This window comes from Vulpes vulpes, chromosome 8 (genome assembly GCF_048418805.1).
Source record: "Vulpes vulpes isolate BD-2025 chromosome 8, VulVul3, whole genome shotgun sequence".
Taxonomy (NCBI): Eukaryota; Metazoa; Chordata; class Mammalia; order Carnivora; family Canidae; genus Vulpes; species Vulpes vulpes.
Genome location: NC_132787.1, coordinates 67,433,882 through 67,458,441, shown reverse-complemented (window position 1 = coordinate 67,458,441; position 24,560 = coordinate 67,433,882). Strand labels below are relative to the sequence as shown.

General features: G+C 36.0%; 1 protein-coding gene across 6 annotated transcripts in view; it reads right to left on the bottom strand.

The window, feature by feature from the left end:
• The window catches only part of CTNNA2 (catenin alpha 2), a 1,081,323-nt gene that overhangs the window by 924,592 nt on the left and 132,171 nt on the right, over positions 1-24,560 (bottom strand). For all 6 annotated transcript variants that reach the window (XM_025994443.2, XM_072767039.1, XM_025994441.2 and 3 more), the window contains one exon: positions 13,375-13,481. In XM_025994443.2, the coding sequence (XP_025850228.1) occupies positions 13,375-13,476 (102 nt within the window). In that variant the 5' untranslated portion in view covers positions 13,477-13,481. The remainder of the gene's footprint in view (positions 1-13,374; positions 13,482-24,560) is intronic.

Genomic DNA, 24,560 nt, shown 5'->3' with positions numbered 1-24,560 from the left:
GTTGTTCATTTGATGGTGTCACTGAGTCCCTTAACCTATTTTCATTTTATATTATTATTTTTTATATTTAATATTTTTTCTTCCTCCTATTCAGTTTGTTTCCATTATTCTGTCCTCCACGTTGCTTATCTGTTCTGCTTCTTCTAATCTACTATTCCGTTTAGTATATTTTTAATTTCAGTTATTGAGTTCTTCATCTCTGATTGTTTTTTGTTGTTGTTTTCTATCTTTTTGTTGAGGGTCTCACTGAGAACCGCCACTCTTTTCTCAAGTCCAGTGAGTATCTTTATGACTATTACTTTAAATTCTCTAATAAGCATATTACTTATGTCCATTTTGTTCCATTCTCTTGCTGTGATTTTGTCTTGTTCTTTCATTTGGTATATATTCCTCTGTCTCCTCATTTTGTGTAATTCTGTGTCTGTTTCTATGTGTTAGGAAAATCAGCTATATGTTCTGCTTTTGAAAGTACTGGCCTTGGGAAGAAAAGGTCCTGTGGTGTTCTATAGTGTGGTGTCCCATGTTCACCGGAATCTGGTGCTTCAGGGATGTCTTCTGTTGTGTGTGCCATACAGTTGTGATTTAGCCACATGTGACTTCTGCATAGTTGTCTGCAATGGTTTTCTTTGCCTATTATGGGTAGGGTGTGGTCCTTGTGTTGTTAGTGGGCCAGTCTGGGGCCACCTTACACTTGAGTGGGGTTAGTCCAAACAGTGGGTAGAGCTGCAGCTACACCGAACTGTGAGATGCTCTCCCTGTGCTGTCTCCTGGAAACCTTTTGTTGGTGCACAGGGCCTGCAGTCAGACCAGATATCTACCATCAGCACACTGCTGGGGCTGCAGTCAAACTAATGTGTATGACCTGGGGCAGGAGTCACTTTGGGGTAGTGCTGGCCTCTGTCACAGTTGCTTGCACAATGCCTGGTGGTGGCTCTGCTTTGGAGAACTCCTGTGGAGGCTGGGTTGGAGGGCCAGTGTGGGTCCACAGGAGAGCACAGGGGCAGGGGACACTGTTAGAAAGCTATGTGGAGAGTGTTTGTGCTACACTGATTCCTGCAGCTAGTCCTACATCTAGGCTAGGGGAGAGGAAGGGGAATGTTGACTGCCAGTTCTTTTGTTCTTGGAGATGTCTCCTAAAGATCTCTGCTTCTCCAGAACATGTTCTGAGATTAACAGAAATCTTCTTTCCATATATCCCAGGCATTTTTCAAACTGCTGCTTTATGCTGTATCTCAGTGGCACTATTTGTTAAGCTGTCTCTTTAAAGGCAGGCACTCCTAATGTTTCCTAATATCCTCTGGCTCTCCCAGAGCCAAGCCTCTGAATTTTAAAGTTCCATGTGTTAGGGCCAATGAATGTAAGGCCCCTATAGTTTTCAAAGCCAAGTGTTTGGGCATTTGTCCCCTCAGTGTGGGTCCCTCATGCCTCAGGTACTTGATGTGGTGTCTGCTCCTCTACCTTCTCTGTGCTTGTACTGGCTCTCCCTCATGTGGATAGTCTCATGGGTCAGCTTGGTTCCCAATGGTTCCTGCCCTTCCTAACCTCTTTGATGTGGCTTCTTCTCTAGGTTTAGCTGTGGAAAGTCTGTTCTGTCAATCATTTTCTGGGTTATTTACACTGATGCAGGTGTTGCCTAAGTGTATCCATGGGATGAGGTGAGTTTAGGGTCCTGCCATCTTTTGTAGAAGTCCTGTACCAATCATCATAGCTTGCATAGTCCAGCAAGAAGAAGAAAGATTTCTCTGCTTGACAACAGCAAGCTTCCTAATTTTACAAACAGGAAAATAATATGATCAAATTAACAATGTTTCTTATGATCATTCTATTCTGATTGCTATTTAGAGAATATATAGGAAGTGAGCAAACGTGGGATTGGTAGATTGTTTAATGAGTGATTATGGCTATTGGCATGAAAGGACAGGGGTTTAGAACCAGGACTTCAGCAGCAGAGATGGAGAGAGCTGTATATATTAGAGAGAAGAGAAACCAAGGGGAATTCTTAGGTGTGAGATGAAGGCTCAGTGAAGAGGTATAGGCTAAAGATACAAATTTGAGTATTGTCAGTATACTGACAACATTTAAGGCCATAGGAATGCATAGAATCAACTGGAGGAAGATGCAGAGAAAAGAAAAAAAGAGTCCTAAGTCTAAGCTCTGAAAAACACAAATATTTAAAGCTGAGGTACAAAAAGAAGATAAAGCACAGACTGAGAAGGCACAGCCATGAAGCCAAGATAGCTGAGTTGCAGAAGGATGCAGAGTTATGTCAAGATGAAAGAAAAATAGCTGGTTAGATTTTCTATGACTTTTCCTAGCCTTCCTTCCTTCTTAATTATGTGAAAACAAAGCATATCTTTTGTACTTTTAACAGAATGACAAGAAATAGAAAAGCAGGTGTGTTGCCATGCCCCAATCCTTAATCTCAGATCTCTGACAAGCTTTAATTAGTTTGGTAGTTTAGGGCTTCCTGAGTAAATGCAATGCTGTCACTTTGTAGGCATTCTCATGTTTGGTGGAGTGGATTTTTTTGATTGCCAGCTCAGATAAGGTTCTATATTGTCCAAGGTAATTATAAGCAATTTTGTTAGCCAACCTTCTAAAATTTCTTGTTTGAAATTTTTGAATTATTATGAATAAGATTTTGTTAATTTTCCTGTTTCAAGCATATAAAAATAATTATTCTTTTCTGACATTAACTTTTAAAATTATTTTTAAATACCATCTTTTTCCATTTAAAATAGTTGTTGTTCACACTGAAATGGAAAGTGCAAGAGAAAACACATTTTAAGGTTTGAATTTATTGCCAAACAGAATAAAAGATACATTTATTGGTAAGTTTGAGAATTCACATGCATTAACCACTTAATAGGTTATAAGAAAAAATAGGTTTTTAGTTTAACTTACTCATTTAAATGTTAAGGAATTTGTTTATGTCATGTTTCCATTTCAGCAAATATCTGGCATGGGCAAGAATTAGGTGATACAAACATGAAAAGGAACTAAGTCTTGACTGTAAGAATATATTCAGTTCTCCTTGATTTGCTTTCTTTTCCTCTTTTTTGTTTGTTTCAAGTTTTTATTTAAATTCCAATTAGTTAACATACAGTGTAACATTAGTTTTAGGAGTAGAATAGTGATTCAACACTTACAGACAACACCCAGTGCTCATCACAAGTGCCGTCCTTAATTCCCATCATCCATTTAACTCACCCTCTCACCTCCCTCCCTTCCAGCAACAATCAGTTTGTACTCTATAGTTAAGAGTCTGTTTTATTGGTTACCTTTCTCTTTTTCTATCCCCCTCCTCTATCTGTTTCAATGTTGAGAGTTCACCCTTTCCCCTCCTTCAATTTAATCTTTCCCTCTCTTTCCATTTGACTGTGAGTTCTCTGTGGTTGATGTACTAGCAACTCACCAATTCAGTATTTTCAGTCCATTTTCCTCTTAGGAGCAGCAGACTCAATTCAGTATAATTCACCTTAGGCTTTTTATTCTGTGGTCAACATTTCTTTTTCTTTCTTTCTTTCTTTTTTTTTTTTTTTAAATCTCTAAAATGGAGAAAATAATGTTGACTTCACGAAGTTGACCCACGAAGTAATGAAAACTCCTAGAAATATCTAGGATAGTATCAGCTACATACTCAAGAAACATTAGGATTTTGCCCCCTTTTCTACTTAGAGGCTCTAGATTATCTATGGTTAGTTCTGTGCTGATGGAGAAGAGCTCCAACTAACACAAGAGCAGTAAAAACAGTCCAAAGCAATGACAAAACTTTAATGAAAGGAATTTAGCAAATTTAGTCCAGCGGCTTGGACCATCCCTATGCGCAGGCCCCAAGAAATTTCAGGATTGGTGAGCTGATAAAGTGTGAAGAAAACCTCCAAAACCCCTTTCTTGGAGGGGAACAAGAAATTAATAAACTGAGGTAGCATGTAGAGCACTCATTTCATAGCACCTTAGGACTTCACTTTTATTCTTTACTAAATAAAATTTATCTTATTAGCATTCATAAAATAATCACTGTGTTTAAGTCAGTGATTATTGAAAGGAAATATTGAAAGGAAATACTTTGATAGAAGTTAGTTGTGTCATTGTTAATATAGTTTGCTTATATTCTAAAACCATATTATATCATATTACTTTATGTTTGTTGTCCTAGGCTCTTGAGAAGGAAATAGAGGCACATGTTGTGTATTAACTGTCATTATATTTACAGTTACAAAAGGTGAAATGATGCCATGGTGCACTCACTAGTTTTGATTTGCAGTAGTTGATTCTAAAGGTAGGGGAAAATTGACACATCGCATGTTATATGGTAGTGAGTGTTTGCTAACACAAAAGACCCAGAGCCTAGAGTAAACATAATCATTCACCTCATATGCAGTGATATAACTTTATCCATCAAATTAATGTTAATTTCAATTTTTGTTTTTGTGGTTTGGTACTTATTTTGTAATTTTCTTTATGGATAAACATATGTGCTTAATAACTCCACATTTATACTACTTTAAATCCATTCTAGAATTTGAGAAAATTTTGTCTTGTTTTTATTGTTTGTTTGTTTGTTTAAAAGGGCTCCATACGTTACTCAAATTTCAAAACACAGCCAACACAGCTGGCCATAAAACAAAAAGAGAATCGTTCCCATCTAGTAGCAGACATCAAAATTTTTAACATAATCTCAAAACAGAAAATAATCTAATTCCAGACAATATGCTAGCCAATTAAACTCCTATTTCAGTAGTGGCAAACACAGTAACTACCAAGCAATCTACCATAAAAACTCAATTCGAAGAATTATTTCCAATATAATAACTACTTTAGGTATATGTACCTACTGTAAAAACAAACAGAACAAAACACAACAAAAATGCAGCAATTTAAAAAATGTTAATATTAGGGGATGAAACAATATTTACAAAACAATAAAAATAACAGTCTTTCAATTAAATATTTATATATGTGAAAAGTAAATTTCTAAATCATAACCTCATATTTCTTTTCAAATCCTATTTTTAATATAAAATAAAGAGATTTTTAAAAAATTTTTTTTAAATTTTTATTTATTTATGATAGTCACAGAGAGAGAGAGAGAGGCAGAGACATAGGCAGAGGGAGAAGCAGGCTCCATGCACCGGGAGCCCGACGTGGGATTTGAACCGGGACTCCAGGATCGCGCCCTGGGCCAAAGGCAGGCGCTAAACCGCTGCGCCACCCAGGGATCCCAAAATAAAGAGATTTTAAAATTAAAGTTATAGTATTTTATGTAGTTCATTCACCTACAGAAACTTTATTTTATTAAAGACTAAAATATTTTTTTTTCAGACAAGGAAAATAGCATCCCAAAATTAAAATGGGATTGGTATGAAAATATTAAACAATAAAGACAAGAAAAATACTTCAAAACAGAGTAATTGAGCTATATATAACAATGATCAAAGAAATAAACCAGCTTAATGGAGTTCACATCATTTGTTTTTAGTACATCTACTTTCTAAACAATTTTAACCCTTTTACAAAGCTACACAAGCAATTTATTGTAACCTTAAAGAGTCACCATGGAAACCACCCAAGAGGTTAAATCTTTGAATCTCATGAATAAATCATGAATTAAGGTAGTTCTCAATAATGATATTCACCAGACGGGTACGATGAGACATTATTTTATACTTTCATTCTTTTGGTAAATTCATATAGAAACTACTCTATCTTATAACCTATGTAAGACAATGTATGGAATAGCACAAAGAGGCATACACTGGCTTAAGTCTCAGAAATTACTCCGTTTCTGAGTATCAGTTTATTTCTGGGATAATTTTCAACTTTAAATCCCCTGATTTTAAATTTAAATCTCATGATTTCCTAATTTTAAATGCACCAAGGAAATTAACTATAGTTGTAAGTCACACAAAGATGACTCTTTTAATGAGGACTTAATATCATAAGAAGGAAAAAATCAAGTATTTATTAAAGTATAAAATTAAATTTTAAATTTTAACAATATTTATAAGTTATGAAGTTCTAATTATTTAGCTCTTCAAATAATTAATTTTTGAGCACAATTTTAAGGGACCTACCTATAGAGAAGTCACTAGTGCCTAATCTAATAGAAGTTCATAGACAATACTCAAAACAATACTGGAAATGATTGTAAGAAGGTCCCCTTCTTAGGAGGTTCTTTCTCCATTATACCTATTTAGGACAGTTAATTAAACACCAATGATATTCTTTTTTTCAGATGCTTATTGTTATTTAAGTCACAGATTCATTTTCTATAAGGAAATAAGGAACTAAATTCCAGCAAATTCCATTCTATCTTACTGTGACAGAATGAGTTTCATTAGCTTGCTGAAGTTGAATTCCCAATAACTTCAGAGATTTCTGGTTTAGTAATCCTTGATTAAATGTAATACACAATGTATTCTTTTCTAAACCTGCATTAAAATATTTTTCTAAAGAAAATATCTAATGAATCCCTAATTTATACATGGTACCCATTTTCTAATGACTAGAAAGCCACTACTACCAGGAAGTGAAGAGCACAGTATTAAAACAAACCTGTATCAGAATAATATCAGACACTTCATCAATCGCTTTAATGCACCACTTCACATATCCCTTCAATAATCTTATGGGATACAAATTATTATTATCTACAACTTACCTTTGGTAACACATAAAATAACATATTCAAGTTATCACTGTGAACACTGTACTTAATACTCAAGCCTCTTTGACTACAAAGTTTGTGTATACATAATCTCTACTTCAATGGTGTAAAAATAATTACAAATTTCACATTAAATAATTATAAAATTAATAGGCATTTTACATAGGAAAAATAGTTGTCCTTATATATACTTTTTTCAGTTAAAAAATATTTCCTGTTTTGATTTATAGCTGTTTGGAACAAATTGAAACTTTATTTATTTATTTATTTGTTATATTTATCTTCTATATAGTCACCTAACCCCATTAATTACAAGATCATAAAGAGTGTTTTCCCTGTCCTATTCCTACGTTTCCATGGTATATTCCTTTATTTTAAAAGTTTGATCCCATTCCTATTTAGAGTTCTTAGCAGAAATAAGTGCAAAATTCTATCAAATGCCTTTTTACCATCTAATGGTATAATCAGTTGAGTTACTGAAATATTTTTATTTCCTCATAATAGCTATCATATTTCTTTTAAAATTTCCTATTTTGTTATATATATATATATATATATATATATATATGGTACTTACTATATTTTACAATTTTTGTTTTGTTTTGGTTGTTTTGTTTTGTTTTTTGTGGGGTTTTTTTGCATTTAAACTCAGAAATGATATATAGAACCATCATTGTCTCCTTGTGAGACAATTATTTTAAAATATTTTTTAAATTTTTAATAATATCATTATGATTCTTCAAAAATAATTGAGGAAATATTTACCTTTTTCTATAGTTGAAATGGTAGTGTAAATAACATTTTGATTATCAGTTCTTTAAATATCTAATAATAGGGACTCTGGGTGGCTCAGCAGTTGTCTGCCTTTGGCTCAGGGCATGATCCTGGAGTCCCGGGATTGAGTCCCACACCGAGCTCCCTGCATGGAGCCTGCTTCTCTCTCTGCCTATGTCTCTGCCTCTCTCTCTGTGTCTCTCATGAATACATAAATAAAATCTTTAAAATAAATAAACAAACAAATAATATATAATAATATTTAGCTATGCATCCATCTATTCTGGTGCTATTTGATAAAGATCTTTAAACAGCTTCCCAATATTTATATGGCTTTTTCCAGTTTTCCAGTTCCTTCTGGATATACTGTGGTAATTTAAATTTTTCTAGGAACTTATTTCCTTCCTCTAGGTTTGCATGTTTCATCAGAGTAGAGCTGCATGTAATAGTCTCTACTACGTTTCTTTTAACCTTTCTGTTCCTGGAATGATCTATGCTTTCTCATTCATAATCCTATATATTTTTTTGTTTATACATTTTCCATAGTTTGTGTCTTGAGGGATTTTTATTGATCATTTCAAAGAAGAATCAAACTTTGAATTTATTTATCCACTTTAACTTTGTATTATATTTTAGTGATTCCATTTTTCATTGTTAATTAAATTCTGTTTGTTTCTTTTGATGTTCTTTTTCTAATTTCTTAGGATTGAACACTTAGTTTATTTTTATTTTTTTTAAGAGAAAAAGGCATTTAAAGCTAAAATTTTGTACTGAGCACAGCTTTTATTGGGTGTGTTTATTTTGTTAGGAAGACAACATCTTTTTCATATATCCTTTGCATTTCCCTTTGGTTCTAAGAGTAATTTTTTTTAGCTTTCTAATAAAAATATCACAGAATGTGGTCTATTAAAAATCTTTATTATTTTGAATTTATAAAAAAATTTGGGCATCTAGTTCAAAAACTAATTTTTTTAAGAACTAATTTCTAAGATAAATCCTTTCTCTTTTGAAATTTCATAATTTTCAAAATGCAAAAATTCTCCAAAAAGGATCTTGCCACTTCAACATCATAAGATACATATGCAACCTCATAAACCTCATATACACTAAGATTGAAATGAGATAGTTTGGTTGGATATTTTAATACTTATCACCAGTAAATTCCTAATGTCATTTTTCTTGTGATCTAGAATGAATTTACTGAGAACCCTTAATTTCTGGTATTTATTTCATTAATTATCTATTATCAGAAAAACCAGCATGGTAATGGGCATATTGCACCACGGACTACCACTGTGAACTTTAATTCATAAAGGGTGTGTGTGTGTGTGTGTGTGTGTGTGTATGTGTGTGTGTCACAAATAGGGATTTGATTTAGTTTTCTCAGTTCCACCTTTTTTTTTTAATGTTGAGCATGGAGTTTATATCCAGTATTTTCTTATCTCTCCTTTTTTATTCATATGCCCTTCAAAGGTCAACAATCACATCAGTCCTATCATTAAGGCTTTATTCTAGGGGAGGGAATGCTTAGTCTTGATAGCATAGCCATAATATCAAGAGAAATAATAGAGAAGCTTGTCTGAAAAGTCACATTTAAAAAAACAAATCTCTCTCTGAGTCAGGGTAGGAAAACTGAAAAGAAAGATAAGCCTTTTAGATAACAGAAGATATTAAAGGAATGTTAAGACTCATTACAGTGCTAAGTCACTGTGTGAAATTCAAGAAGAGTTTTAAGCATCCTACTGTATTAAATGAACAAATATGAATTGGACATTTAACAGTCCTTTTAGTTTTTAATGCATTGCCTTTATCTGACAGAATTTAGGTAACTAGACTGAAAGCTATGGAAAAGAATATTTTTAATTGTAATCTTAGATATGCAATTTTTTGGATAAGACAGATTTAAGAGCAAAACATAAATATGTGAATATTTTAAGAAATAAAATCTGTGAATGTGTAATATTTTGTTTTCCCATGCCAGATCATTTATATCCTTCTCCTTGACTTATACAGTAGTGGATTATGGCTAATACAAGCCTGAATATATAGCCATTAAAAACCAGAAAAATGGAAACTACATTTAATCAGCATTTACTTTATACCAGTCATTATGTTTTAATTATTGTGTTTCATTTAATTTGTATGATAATGATTAAATATACTGATACATAACCTGAAGGTAAAATTGTGAGGCTAGGAAAATGCAGTCTGCTTTTAACGAGGCTGAAGGAACTACATTTCAGACCAGATTGTCCTGACTCCAAAATATCTCCTAAGCCAGTCTTTCTCAAGCTATCTATAATGAAAAGGCATACTTTTGTTATTCCAATACCTCATAAACCAAAACATTATAAAATAATGCAACAAAATGAGTGATTCAAAAATTTACAAAGATAAAAAACACAAGCCTAAAATTATTAGATTCAAGAGACATAAAATTATTCTGTAAAATGGTCATAAAAATTTAAAAGCCCTTACTCTCAATTTCTGTGCTTATTGCAGACCAATAACAATTCATGCATAGGTGTTGGTCTACAGACTATAATCTGAGTAGCCAACATACTCCCATATCTAAGAGCCTATCAGTATTAACTATTTCTTGGGGAAATTTCCATAGAGCTAACAAGAATCACAACCGAAAGAATCACAACTGAAAAAATGTGCATAGATCTAATGAAATTTTTCAACAATTACATACAAAGATATTCATTTCCTAAGTCCAAAAACATGTGAATGTGTTGTCTTAAATAACAAAGGGACTTCGCAGGTGTGATTAGTTTAAAGATCTCAAGATGGAGAGATTATTTTATAATATCTGGGTGGCTCCAATGTCATCATAAAGAGTCCTCATAAGAGAGAGGCAGGAGGGCAGCCCGGGTGGCTCAGCGGTTTAGCGCCACCTTTCAGTCCAGGGTGTGATCCTGGAGACCTGGGTTCGAGTCCCACATCGGGCTCCCTGCATGGAGCCTGCTTCTCCCTCTGCCTGTGTCTCTGCCTCTCTCTCTCTCTCTCTCTCTCTCTGTGTCTCTCATGAATAAATAAATAAAATCTTAAAAAAAAAAAAGAGAGAGAGAGAGAGAGGCAGGAGAGTTAAAGTCAGAGGAGAAGGTGTGATGGTAAAAGTTAAAGTCAGAGAGAGGGATCTGAAGGTGGTATGCTGGTGGCTTTTAAGAAGAATGAGAGTACCACAACCAAGAAATGAAGGTGTACATCAGATTCTGAAAAATGACAGGAATGCCCTCCTTAAGGTTCACAGCCTTACCAACACTTTTACTTTAGGAGTTCTGACCTCTGAAACTATAGAATAATAAATTTGTGTTGTTTTAAGCTATAAGGTTGTGGTATTTTGTTATAATGGCAATTGGAAACATACAGATGCTAGTCCTGGGGAGTAGGATGCTGCTATAACAAAAACCTAAAAATGTGGAAGTGGCTTTGGAATTGGTAATAGACAGATATTAGAAAAACTTAAAGAATTTTAGTAGAAAAAGACAAGATTGCCTTGAACAGGCTGTTAGTAAAAACAGGGATATAAAGGCCTTACTGGCAAGGACTCAGAAGGAAGTGAGGAGCGTGGTAGAGAAAGCCTCTGGTACCTGAGAGGATCTAAATCATTATAAAAAGACTGTAGAAACACAAGTATTAAAGGAGATGCTAGTGAAGGCTTGGGGAAAAAAAGGAAGAATATGTTCCTGGGAAATGGAAGAAAGACTGACAGAAAGCTTAGATGAATTTTGTGTCTTACAATTATATGGAAATCAGAATTGTACATGATAAACTTTGATATTTAGTTGAGGAGTTTTCCAAGCACAGTGTTGAAGGTAAGCCCTGATTTCTTCTTCCTGCGTATAGTAAAATGTGAGGAGAAAGAAATAAGTTGAGAGAAGAACTGTTAAGCTAAAAGAAACCAGGATTTGATGATTTGGAAAATTCTCAGCCTATATAAATTGCAAAAGGCACTAAAATTAGAAAACCTACTCTGGGGAAAGCATGTTCTAGAAAGAAAGTCAATTGTTTGTCTGGATAACTTTTGGCTTGTATTCAGTCATACAGAGTACTTTTTGAAGAGATTAGGCATGTGATTCATAGATAGCCTTGACCATTTCAGCAGAGGCCAAAAATGGAGATGGGATTATCTGGGAAAGTTCTGTGAGTACCCTCTTTTCTAATAGAGTGAATCCCAAAGACATATAGGAGAGAAAAACAAATTTCTTAAGAATGTTATATCAGAGGCACCTGGGTGGCTCAGTCAGTTAAGCATCTGCCTTTGGCTCAGGTCATGATCCCAGCATCCTGGGATGGAGCCCTGCTTCTCTCTTTCCTTCCCACTTGAGCTCTCTCTCTCACTACCTCTGTCTCTCTCATTGTCTCTCTCTCAAATAAATAAGTAAATACAATCTTTTTTTTTAAGAAGAATGTTATATTAGTAGGAATACTGTCAGTTGTTCCCAAGCTTTCCAATCCAAGGGAATTTACCCAGCTGGATTTCTAAATTGCTTGAGGTTGATAATCTTTTTTTTCCCCTTCCATTTTTTCCTTCTTCAATGGGAATATCTGTGCCTATTTTCCTATGCCTGTGACACCAATGCATTTTGGGAGGATATATTTTGTTTTCTACTTTCACAGGTAACAGATGGAAAGGAATTTTGTTCAAGAATGGATTATAGCCAGAACCTTACCCATACCTACTTAAGTTGATAAGTTTTGGAATTTTTAAGCTGATGAAATTTTGATGATATTTTGGATTTGAAGAGATTCTATAATAGGTTGAGATGTTGGGGAATCTAAGAATGTGGTGAATGTACTTTTCATGTGGGAAGGATGTGAATATGGTGAGAGAGGGGTGGAAGGCAGACTATGCTGAGCTGAAGAATGACCCCCAAAGATGTTCATGTTCTAATCCCTGGAAACTGTGAATATGTTATCTTAAAGGCTGTGATTTTGTTAAGCATCTTGAGATGAGATTATTCTTGGGTATTTCAGTGGGCCCAATATAATCATAAGGTCCTTATAAAAGGGAGGTATGAGGAGATGTGAAGACAGAAGCAGAGGTCAGAGTCAGAGATTTTAAGATGCTACATTGCTGGTTTTGAATATGGAGGAAGGAGTAAAAAAAAGGCAAGTGGACTTCAGAAGATGCAAAAGACAAGACATGGACTTTCTGCCAGAGCCTCCACATGGAATGTACCTCCACCAACATCTTGACTTTAGGATTTCTGAGATCTGGAACCATAAGATAATAACTTTGTGATGCTTTAAGATACTAAGTGTGTGGCAATTTGTTATAGCTGCTATGGAAAACCAGTATAAGAAACTTCTCATTAATTTGGCATAATATTTCCCTAAAAATATACCATGAAAATCTTGAATTTTCACATTCCATGGATTTCTGAGTTTAATATAGCAAAGAATATGCTTCATAAGATATTAAAAATTAACTTTTAAAACTTAAATTCTGAGAACTTTTTTCTATTGGCAGTCATCTGTGGAGATGTGGCAACCATGACAACAAAAAAATGGATAATTTTTCCAACATGATAAATTCTCCATTCTCCAAAGTAATATACTTTGCTCTTAAATAGTCAATACAGTTCTTCCCAACTGTGCATTAGCATCTGAAAATGAGCTAGGAATGGTTCATTTAGACTCTGAATTCATTACTACCAATGAGAGCCCCCTTCACCAAGGTCCCCTCTTTAATTATCTCATCAACCTAATTTCAAAAATCATGATAATTTTTTTAAAAAAGAACTTCAAATGTTATTGGGCAATAAAACTATCCATAGTGTAGGCAGTAGCATAGCTTCAGTAATTAGTACCATGGCATAGTGTATTATTCACTCTATTAGAGATTTCTAAGTTTTATGAAGAGTCATATAATCACAATAAAAACATATACAAGTAACAGAATGTTTCAAATCATCCCTTACCTGTGTAACAAGTGGCTCCAAAAGTCTCTCCACTGTTAGTGTCCTGATTTCCAAGCTTTTGGGGTCCCATTTTAAAATGATAGGTGAAGTTGCCGAAGTCATGCTCCCTACAGAAACACACATTACTGGTAAGAAATAAGGATGACTGAAATAATCGGTTACCTTGGGGGTTCAAAATGAATAAATCGCCCAAACTCAGAACATACTTGAAGATTATGTATCTTGTTGAAAGTCATCAAATTAAAAATGGGAAAATCAGACCCAGAACTCTTGTGAGGCAGTGATGTTGGAATCAGATAAGAACTGTGAGCTCCTTAGGGCACCTGTATATATGTTAGAGAAACTCTTGGGACTTAACTAGCATGGAACTCTTTTACTCACTCAGTATTTAATACATATATCCATCTGCTAAATGTTGGGAAAGAGTTGGTCCTTGACCCCAAGTAGTTTATGGTTTCAAGATAGAGAGAGCCAAGTAGGCAATCATTATACCTCAGTATGACCCAAGTTGTGATCAAGGAATGCAGAGGGCTATGGAGAAACTGAGAAAGAACACCAAAGTCAGTCTGGGAGATCCACAAAGATTTTCAGGAAGCACAGTAAATACACCATGATCACCATATGAAGGATTACGTCATAAAAAAAAGGCTACTTTATTTTCTTCACATCATAAGTGACCATTATAGATATTATGCTTCCTGTGGCAGTGGGTTCATTCTTTAAAATAGGAAGGCCATTTTGCAAACTGAGTGGCAATGGTTCTGAAAATTAGCTTGCTGCTATTTACATTCTCTCGGATTACTCACTGCATTTACATTCTTGTCCCATAAAATTAGTGTCTGATAAGGTTATTTATTTCATTCTAAAGCAATCCTCTTCTACCTAAGAACCACTGATGTGTGGGTAGCAGCTTCCCACATATCAAGCACGAAATGTGGCCTTGGCCTCAACAGAATAAATTATACATTCTATCCGGGGTGTGTTTCACAGTGAGAAATTGACTTCTCTTTGCTGAATATATTTCGACAACTAACCACTGGACAAGCAACCTTAGAATGTACAAACTAAACCTTAATCATTTGCTTTAATACCATTATAAATCAAACTGTTCACAGCTGTTCTCTTCTTTTGAATCAATGTCCCCACTCTATTCCATCCTTATAAATCAATGTAGATGATTATTTCTATTAAAATTAACTGTACAAAGAAGGTCTGTCACAATAGGCACATGCCTCTTTATTGCACTGCGACAGCAAATACACCAAACAAATTTGCTTTGGAAGAAAAAAAAAAAGGCGAAGACACAGTGTGCTGGTATTTTACCTCTCTCCAAATGCCATGTTTTAAATAAACCAAGTGCAGCGATCCAACCATATAGACAGATTTAGATTTGTGTTCCTTCACAACAATAGTTGGCACAGATAAGCTGCCTGTCCTCCAAAAACCTAAAAACACTTTACACATTTCCCATTCACACTACCAACTGCCAAATGATAGCTCTGACATGCACGGAATTCTGCTGCTGGGCAGCACACCTTCTTGTGCTGTGAAAGGATGAAAATGCCAGATGCTTTCTGAATGCACACGATATCACTGTCTCGACTGCAGCCAGATCTACCTAAGTGATCTTGGTCCAGATCCTATGACACAGTTATTGCAAGTTTCTGAGGAAGTTCACTGAAAGCCTTTTTAAAGCTCTGGTGGAATAATGAGTAGCAAAATAAATGATGATGTACAAGGAAGTCCTGTAGAGAAGCTGGATAACCAGTAGTGAGGTAATTTAATCTTAAAAATTTTTTTTCAAGATTTTTAAATTTATTCATGAGAGACACAGAGAGAGAGGCAGAGACGCAGGCAGAGGGGGAAGCGGGCTCCTCACAGGCAGCCCGATGTGGGACTCAATCCCCAGACTCCGGGATCACACCCTGAGCCAAAGGGGGATGCTTAACTGCTTAACCACCCAGACATTCCTACTGAGGTCATTTTAACACAATAGTGAAAGGTACTAGGTGAGACTGTGTAGTGAATTGCCATCGTTACATGAATTGTTCATGCACATAAGCTGGGGGACCGAGGAAAGCACATAAAATCTCTTATGGATATTCCAGTGCAAAACCATAAAGAAATGACACTCGAAATATGCTGAGTTGAGAAACAAAAATGCTAGGATAGTCACATCAGAGATACCAGCATGCACCAGGCAGAAATGGGAAACAATGAACAAAGACTTCAAGCCATCTGTAAGCCAAGAAGCAGACTTAAGAGTCCTGAAGGTTGGGGATCCCTGGGTGGCTCAGCGGTTTCACGCCTGCCTTTGGCCCAAGGCACGATCCTGGAGTCCCAGGATTGGGTCCCGCGTCAGGCTACCGGCATGGAGCCTGCTTAGTCCTCTGCCTGTGTCTCTGCCTCTCTCTCTATATATATATATGTCTACCATAAATAAATAATAAATAAATCTTTAAAAAAGAGTCCTGAAGGTTGCAGAGCCCTTATAAATCTAAACATGAAAGGATAAGAGTTGCTGGGCAAAACACTTGACTTAATTTATTCCTTTGGGGATTAATCTTTTTAGCCAATTCTTGTGACACAGGTAAGATTCAAAAGCAAAAGGCAGGGAAGAGTTATATGGTACTAATTTCTTAAAGAGGAAAACCGAATCATAGAAACTTTCAGTGGCCTTTTCCAGCCATTAAGCTTTTGATATGGTTTGGACCGAAGCTAGGAATTCTGCCTCTACTCTATAATAGTTTCAAAATTTGGTTTAATATCCAAACTATGAAGGACCATGCATGAGGAATGAGTACTGCAAAATTTCTACCTCATAACTCAGGATGTTGACATGTAAGATTCCCATCGCACTGCCTCTGAGGAGCATCCTAGCTTCCAGCTAGCTATTAAGCCTGAGGTAAAGGAAAGTGAAAAGCTCCTTTGGCTGCACTCCCTGGGCTAGTGTAATCCTTCCAATCGGTTGCTGCTAGAAGAAGAGTTTCTGTCCTGCTATTGGGGCACACACTTGATTACTTTCTACCAAATGTACTAGAACTTGTATTAGAAACATTTCCCCCATCAAAGTCCTTAGATGATTGAAATTGCATAAACCAGAAAAAAATGGTTCTATTTTAGGTTAATGTCATAATCTAGTCTACTAGATCCAACTATTGATGATCTTCCCCTTCAGTGCTAGTAATGACAGATGGTGTCAAAGAAGAGAAACATAGTCAAATACCCTCTAGAGCATAGGACGGAGCAACTGCAGTCAGTTAGCAGAAATGACATGTGTGACCCCCATGACAAACACACAGAAGATGGCTGATGCCCAACTGAGAGTGTCATCCCACCTATGCTTTCAATATGTATACATTCAGAAGGGCAAAGGAGACATAGGCTTTGAAGGTAGATCAAATGGTCAGTAAATAGTCACTCCTCCTTCTATCCCTTTCCTCCATGAAAGAGACTATTTCCCCCATTTCATGGACACTGGGCTTTAGGCAGTGGAATGTTATGAAATACAATCTGAATAGATTTTTGAAATATGCTTGTGTGGTTAGCTTTTCCTCTTTTGCTACTGCCTCCTGTACATGATGAGCGTCAGATATAGCCCACTAGTCCAAAAAGGAAGAAAGACATATGGAGCAAACCTGAATCCAAGGTGCAGCTGGAGCCAAAACCAGCTGAGCCAATGCTGGTCAGCCAGCTCCCAATCAAACCTCAGAAACAGGATCAAGAATTAAACACTTCCTATTGTATATCACTGAGATTTTGCCATTAACTGTTATTCAACAATAGCTAACAGAATGGTAGGAAATACACTTTTGTTTGAATTGAAGTCCTATAATTAATCAACACTGTGAGGTTGTCCACATTTCCTATACTTACTGAGCCTCAGTTTCCTCAAATGAAAAACCAGCATAAGTGTTTTATAGAGTTGTGAGGATTAAATCACTTAGTAGATAGAAAACATTTCTGGAAATACTAGTTATTATTCTCCAAATTTTAAGTATATTCTTTGGGCAACTTTTTTAATCTCTAGGAGGAATAGGAAAGCATTCATTAATTTAAAAAAAATTGAGATTGACACTCCTCTGAGTGGAACAACCAAATTGACTCAAAAGAGAAGGCAAGAAAACAAATCACACACCCCTGCCTTTCATCTTTCCAAGGATGTAATGACACACTGCCTCAAATCCATACTACATATCTGTACAATTAATGTAGTCTGTTTTGCCCACAAGTGATTCTCTGTGAAGCAAACACATTTTTCAATGCTTTAAACTGAAAGGAAAAAAAAAAACATTCATTTTACTTGCTTTTGGTAAGGAGACTTAGAAAAGTGACTGGACACGGTCAAAGAATAAAAAACAGACACTGTAATGAAAGATAGCATAGTTGTCTTCTTCTATATATTATGATTTTATAAGCCCAAGAACAAGCTCTTAGCAATTTATTTAATCTCTGAGAAGATTTTCTTCTTGAAAAGTATGAAAATATCAAATTGCCTATCCATGAAAGGTGTTAACATGGTCTGTAGGGTAGTATCTTAGGTAATATCAGACTCTCTCCACAGGGGTAAAGAAGCAGCTTGGGCCAAGATGCTAGCAACCATTTGTAACTCACAACACAAAAATCAAAACCTAACAAAAAGAAAAATTAGAGTAAAATCAGGTCACTTAATAGCCAAGGGTCAAATGCCTTGTTTCTTTGGACTGTGTCCTGATAGAAAGAAAATTCCTCAAGGTAGCCTATTCCAGAGAATGCCTTCATATGATAAATATGTTAATGGAGTATATAATTCCCTGCAAAACACTCTTTCCAGGTGTTCCTGGGAAATATCTTTTTAACTCTTTGCCTCACCCTTCCAAGTTTTCACCATTCCTTTTACTGTTCTTTTGCAAAGCAATGGTCCGGGATGCTTTCCAGTTGCTCAGCAGGCCACCCAAACCTGCCTTCCCTCTATAGGGCTCCAGCCTCAGATTCTCTTTACAAATCTCTCTTCACCAACAGTAAGCACTACTGCCAACAGACTCTGTAAAGCTTTATTAGATGACAGGCTAGCTTTGGTTGACAGGGAAATTCAGAAGTTAATAATGATGAATGGAGTTTATTCACCTATTCCACACATATGAAATTGAGTCAATTACTTAACCTAAGTTTCAGTTTCCTTGCTATAAGGATGGTAACACTCTCACATAATTCATGAATTTGTTCTGAAAAATCAATGAAATAATCACATATGCAAAAAGTGTTAGTTTTACTTCTTTGTATGTTGTGTGTGTGAATGTCCAATTCAACATGTCCCTTGGGGTAGGGACCCATGGAGATCCTTTAGGGCAAGATGGTTAAAAACAAAGCTTTGTTAGTAATGTAAAACATATTAAAAAAAAAAAAGAAAGTAAAAGACATGAAAAGGAGAAAATTTTCTAAATTTCTTCAACATTTCAAGAATCAAGCCTAGAAATACTGAATCATACTGTTACTTTCATGAGCAATAACAATACTGGCTAATGACCTCACATTTTCATTATCACCCATTTATACATAGGGAAACTGAGGTATGAGATGGTTAAGAAACTTGCCCAAGGTCACAAAATTTGTACCTAAACTGCCTTGCTTTAGCATCTGTGCTTACAACCACTATGTCTTATTGCTTCCAAAGAAGAATTCCTAGGATAAGTTTAATGCCAGCACCACTATAGGCCTTCTGAACTAGGGAGGAAGATGGAGATATGGTCAGAAATGGAAAAACTAGGAGCCAGCCTCTCTAGAGAACAAGGGTAGGAGGGGAAGAGGAGGGATGAAAAGAAATATATAAAAAAGGGAGACACATAAGGCAGGTGTCCTGATACATGTGTGGCTGCATTTTCTGGTGAGACAAAGCAGGTCCTGAAGTTCAGTTTCTCCCAGATACCTTTGGTCCCTTGAGGCAAGAATGGGATGTACGCAATGAGGCTGGCCCAGCTAGTGAGCAACATAACACCCTGGAAAGCCAAGAAAAAGATCCTGTGATGAGTCACACCCAGTAAACCTTTGACCTCCTTGACCTTGGTCCCTTGTGTTCAACTTGTAAATAGGTTACATTACATGGTAAAGGGGACTTTGCTGATATAATTAAGGTCTCTAATCACTACATTTTAAAATAAGGAGATGATCCTGTATTATTTAATTGGACCCGATGTAAAGCTGAGTGCTAATAGAAAAGAGATATAGCAGAAGTCACAGAGATGTAGCAAACAAGAATATGGGTGAAGCAGGTGGTGCAGAAGAGGATGGGGAAGGGCAAAAGGATGTCAGGCAGAGTGGAAGAGGATTGTAGAAGAACTCAACCCAATGTTGCTAGAGGCGGCCATAGGAAAGCAGAAAGAGGAATACAGGTAGATTTTGAGAGCTAGAAGCTAAGAGTGGCCTGTGGCTGAAAGGCAGCAAAGAAATGTGGCCTCAGCACTACAGCCACCAGATATTAAATTTGGCCAAAACTCTCAGTAAAATTTATAGTTGATTCTTCTCAAGGACCTCCAGTAAGGAACACAGCCCTTCAACATCTTGGTTTCAGTCTTATGAGATGCTAAGCACAGAACCCAGCCAAGTTTGCTTGGGCTTCTGGCCTTCGGAGACGATGAGGCAATAAATTTGTATTGTTTTCAGCAGCTATGTTTGTGCTAAGTTTTTACGGCAGCAATAGGTGGTTCTCAGATTTGGGTGTGCTCACAATCACCTCAAGGGTATGTTCATACACAAACTTCCAGGACCAAACAGTTTGAGATTTATTAGGTGTGTAGTGGGATTGAGAATTTGCATTCTTGGGGGGCATTTTTTTAACAAGTTGTAACAAATTTCCAGATGAGACTGATGCTACTGATCCAGAAATCACACTCTGAGAACCACTGTTGTAAACAGACCAGAACCATGCATGTCAGCAGGGGCATGGTGATCAGGAACACATGGGACATCTCCGTGTCGACTCTAGGACCTGTAATAATATCACCTCTGTTATTATTACAATTACCACTCTAATTGTTGTGGTTATTATACCTTTCTAAAAGATATTTACACTTTTAGGGGATTCAAGGCCTTGAAATGATTCTCAACAGGAAAGTAGAGCATCGTGTTTAAATCATACATGGTTTTTTCAAACCACACATGAACCAACCCCCAATCTCTTGAAAAGTTCCAAGGGTTCTCCTGGGAGTCACCTTCTCTTACTAGAATCACTGCCATTGTAGTGATCACTGTGAAGAATGTAAAGTAACAGCAGGAGAGGGTCACCTTCCTCAGTTCACCAGAAGCAGAAATGAAGGTCAACCAATACATGCTTAATAGAGAATAAATAGAGAATAGAGAATTTCCAAAGAAATGGTTATTTTCCTAAACAACTTGAATTATTTGAGGACTCTAAAAATGCTTCCCCATTATTTTATCTGAAACACAATAGTAGTTCTAATTTTCTCTTGTTAATGAAGATACCTCTCATACCTAGGTACCCTATTGTAAGAGGAGCTTCCTTTCTGGAGTTGAGGAGAATATGTGTGTATGTAAATATGACAGGCAGGAGTAGAAGGTAAGAGACAAAGACAGGGAAGGATATGTGATAACCCTTCGAAATATCTCTACAAAGTAGAAGTCACAATAATTCCCAGCAAAATACACTCTGCTGCAGTAGAACCAGGCTCAAATGAAGGTGGGTGAGAGTGGTATTGGGCACTCCTCATGTGGTATCCTTTAGAAATGGCCTGGCCTAGTGGCTTAACTATGGTAAAGTGTTGCTTCTTATTTTTTCCTCCATTAACTTTGCTCAGTTTGAGCTCATTTCCTCTCACTTTGACTACAAAGAGGCAGCATATTGACCACCACAGTCCTTTACATAATAGCCATTCAAAGCCCTGGCTCCATGAACTGAGAGATGACCCAAGATGCAAGTCACAGTTGCAATTATAGGATCTATCATCATTTTTATTCAAAATTGAAGAGATGTATAATTTCCAACTGTTCTTGCTATTTGCAGTTATCTTGGGGGTGGGGCAGTTAGCTCTGCCACTGTTAGAGCGAAGTTTAACATTACACTTCAGTATTTCAATATCTTCAAGACCTTTATTTATGGTAAGTCCATACTTCTTAACAAAACATTTAACAAACAATATGCTACTGAACAAAAATATCATTCTAATGATTTCAAAAGGATGTAATAACACTTCATGTCTAAGCATAAATGCCTACTAAAAGATACCTTAATATTTTTTGAAAATACTATTATATTCTCTTCAGAGCCTGTTATTTCTTCTACTCAAATAAAAAAAAAAAAAAACTTCACCAAAAAGGAATATATGAAGAAAGCTCCACAGCCTCAAGACTTTCAGGATGACAAGTTTAAACTAATAATATGTAGCCTAGAGCCCACTGATTAAAAAAGAAATAACCATGTCCATATCTTACTGAAATGGGTTTTTATACATACAATAGCATGCTCATAAAATTTAAAACTAAGTGCCAACTTAATAGAAATTCACTACTCCTGGAGTATGCTAATAGAAAGTCAGTACTTTGAAATTCAAAATGAAAACTAGTATCTGTCAAATTCATTTCCTTGTTTTCACTGCATTCATAGTCTCATCATTTAAATTCATTTTGTAGCATAAAGAAACTCAATCTACTTCTAAATTATGGCTTGTTTCCCATTTGGGCGTAAAAATATGTGATATGCAGGTAGGTAGTGCTTACTCTGTATGCTCTGTTAGATTTCCAAAGTCCCAACAAGGACCCAAGTTTTTCTAAACAAAATATACTTGACCAAAGGGAAATATTTTTCTACCTATCTGCTATCATCCAGCAACACTGCAAATCAGATTCGGGAAGTAGATTCCAAACACTGAAAGTAAGACTATTAATATTTTAGATAAGATATTTTGAGGAAGTATCTTTATATAGTCTAAAAGTGACTTCAAATTATTTAATAGGAACACAGCTTCTCTGGCAGTTAATTTATTCTATGTCTTTCTAGCCTCCTATTAATTAGAATTCCATATGCAATGGTTATATAACTCTTATCTTCACCGGAATCTCACATTTCATATTCAGATTACAGGAAAATAGCCACCAAACTGCTCTTTTTATCCTCACTCTCTAATATAATTCAGCCCAAACTGATCTTCTGATTCATTTCTTTTCTAAAAGACCAAAATGATTGCTTAATTCTCTTCCACAAAATATTGTTAAGTCCTCTTTGCAGCATGGCTTGGCACTCCACTTTCTGACCACAGTCTATTGGATCTTATTTCTTTATGAAAAATCTGTTTCCATCAGGTTTGGACCACATTATAACCCATGGATCATGCCACTTTCCAAAGCCCCCACCTTGGAACACCCTCTTTCTCATCAACCCACATTCAAATATTGACATCTTCCCATATCATCTTTTCTCAAACCCTTAAACTGCTACTGGGTTTATAGTCAGTAACAGAGGAGCTTATTATTATATTTTTAAAGTGGCTCATTATTAAGAAATGGACCGTAGTTGGGATGCCTGGGTGGCTCAGTGGTTGAGCGTCTGCATTCGGTTCAGGGCAGGATCATGGTTTTCCAGGGAGCCTGCTTTTCCCTTGCCTATGTCTCCACCTCTCTCTCTCTCATGAATAAATAAACAAAAATCTTTAAAAAGGAGAGAAAGAAATGGACATTAGTTTTACATAACCAACTTGGTTATAAATTCATGAGGGAACAAATCAAGTTTTTTACTGCTTTCGTTTTTTAATTAATTCATTTATTTTTTGAGAGAGACAGCACAAGTAGGGCAGGGAGGAAAGGAAGGGGGAGAGCTCATCTCAAGTGGACTCCACACTGAGCAGTCCCAGCGGAATCCCAGGACTCGGAGGTTATGACTTGAGCCGAAACCAAAAGTTTGACTTAACCGACTGTGCCACCCAGATGCCCCTTACTTCTCTTCTATCATCTATAGAATATAATAAGGTGTCAGGTCTATGTCCTTCAAAAATGTTTGATTAATACGTACATATAAAATAAGATTCAGATAATTATCTTTTTTCCTTTTTTCAAATTTTTATTATTTTTTAATCTTTTCAATAGTGGAATCCTTTTCTTAGAAATAGATTTAAAAATATCTCTTAGACATAATTTTAGAGATATTCTTTGCTCAGTGCTTACTAGCAACTTAAAACAAGCAACATTTTGGTATTGTTTAGAAAACATAATTCATAGTCAGGATTCTTTTAATTTACATATTTAAAAATACATGTGATTATTTTAACTGTATCACTAGTTTTTAGTTATTATGTTTTAAAACTGGGTGTCATTTTTGTTTAGAAAAATCTTGGGGCTGGGGAATCCCTGGGTGGCTCAGCGGTTTAGCGCCTGCCTTTGGCCCAGGGCGCGATCCTGGAGTCCCGGGATCGAGTCCCGCGTCGGGCTCCCGGCATGGAGCCTGCTTCTCCCTCCTCCTGTGTCTCTGCCTCTCTCTCTGTCTCTATGTCTATCATGAATAAATAAATACATCTTTAAAAAAAAAAATTCTTTGAAAAATCTTGGGGCTTCCTTCATTAAACTAGTGAGGTCTGCTTTGATATTTCACTCACTGCCAAGTTTCACTTGAATTTTTTGCAAAGGACTCTATAAGCTCTACAGATTGGACCAAAGTATCTTTTAAGTCTTCTTTCTCTTCACTCACTCAAATTGCCTTTTGTCCCTAAGGCTCTAATGACTTTGCCTTTCTCTGAATTCCATTGTATTCCATCTAATTAGAATGACTACTATACAATATTTAGTTTGAACATGAATTACTTTTTAAAAATAAATTTATTTTTATTGGTGTTCAATTTGCCAACATACAGAATAACACCCACTGCTCATCCCGTCAAGTGCCCCCCTCAGTGCCTGTCACCCATTCACCCCCACCCTCCGCCCTCCTCCCCTTCCACCATCCCTAGTTTGTTTCCCAGAGTTAGGAGTCTTTATGTTCTGTCTCCCTTTCTGATATTTCCCACACATTTCTTCTCCCTTCCCTTATATTCCCTTTCATTATTATTTATATTCCCCAAATGAATGAGACCCATATAGTGTTTGTCCTTCTCCGATTGACTTACTTCACTCAGCATAATACCCTCCAGTTCCATCCACGTTGAAGCAAATGGTGGGTATTTGTCATTTCTAATGGCTGAGTAATATTCCACTGTATACATAAACCA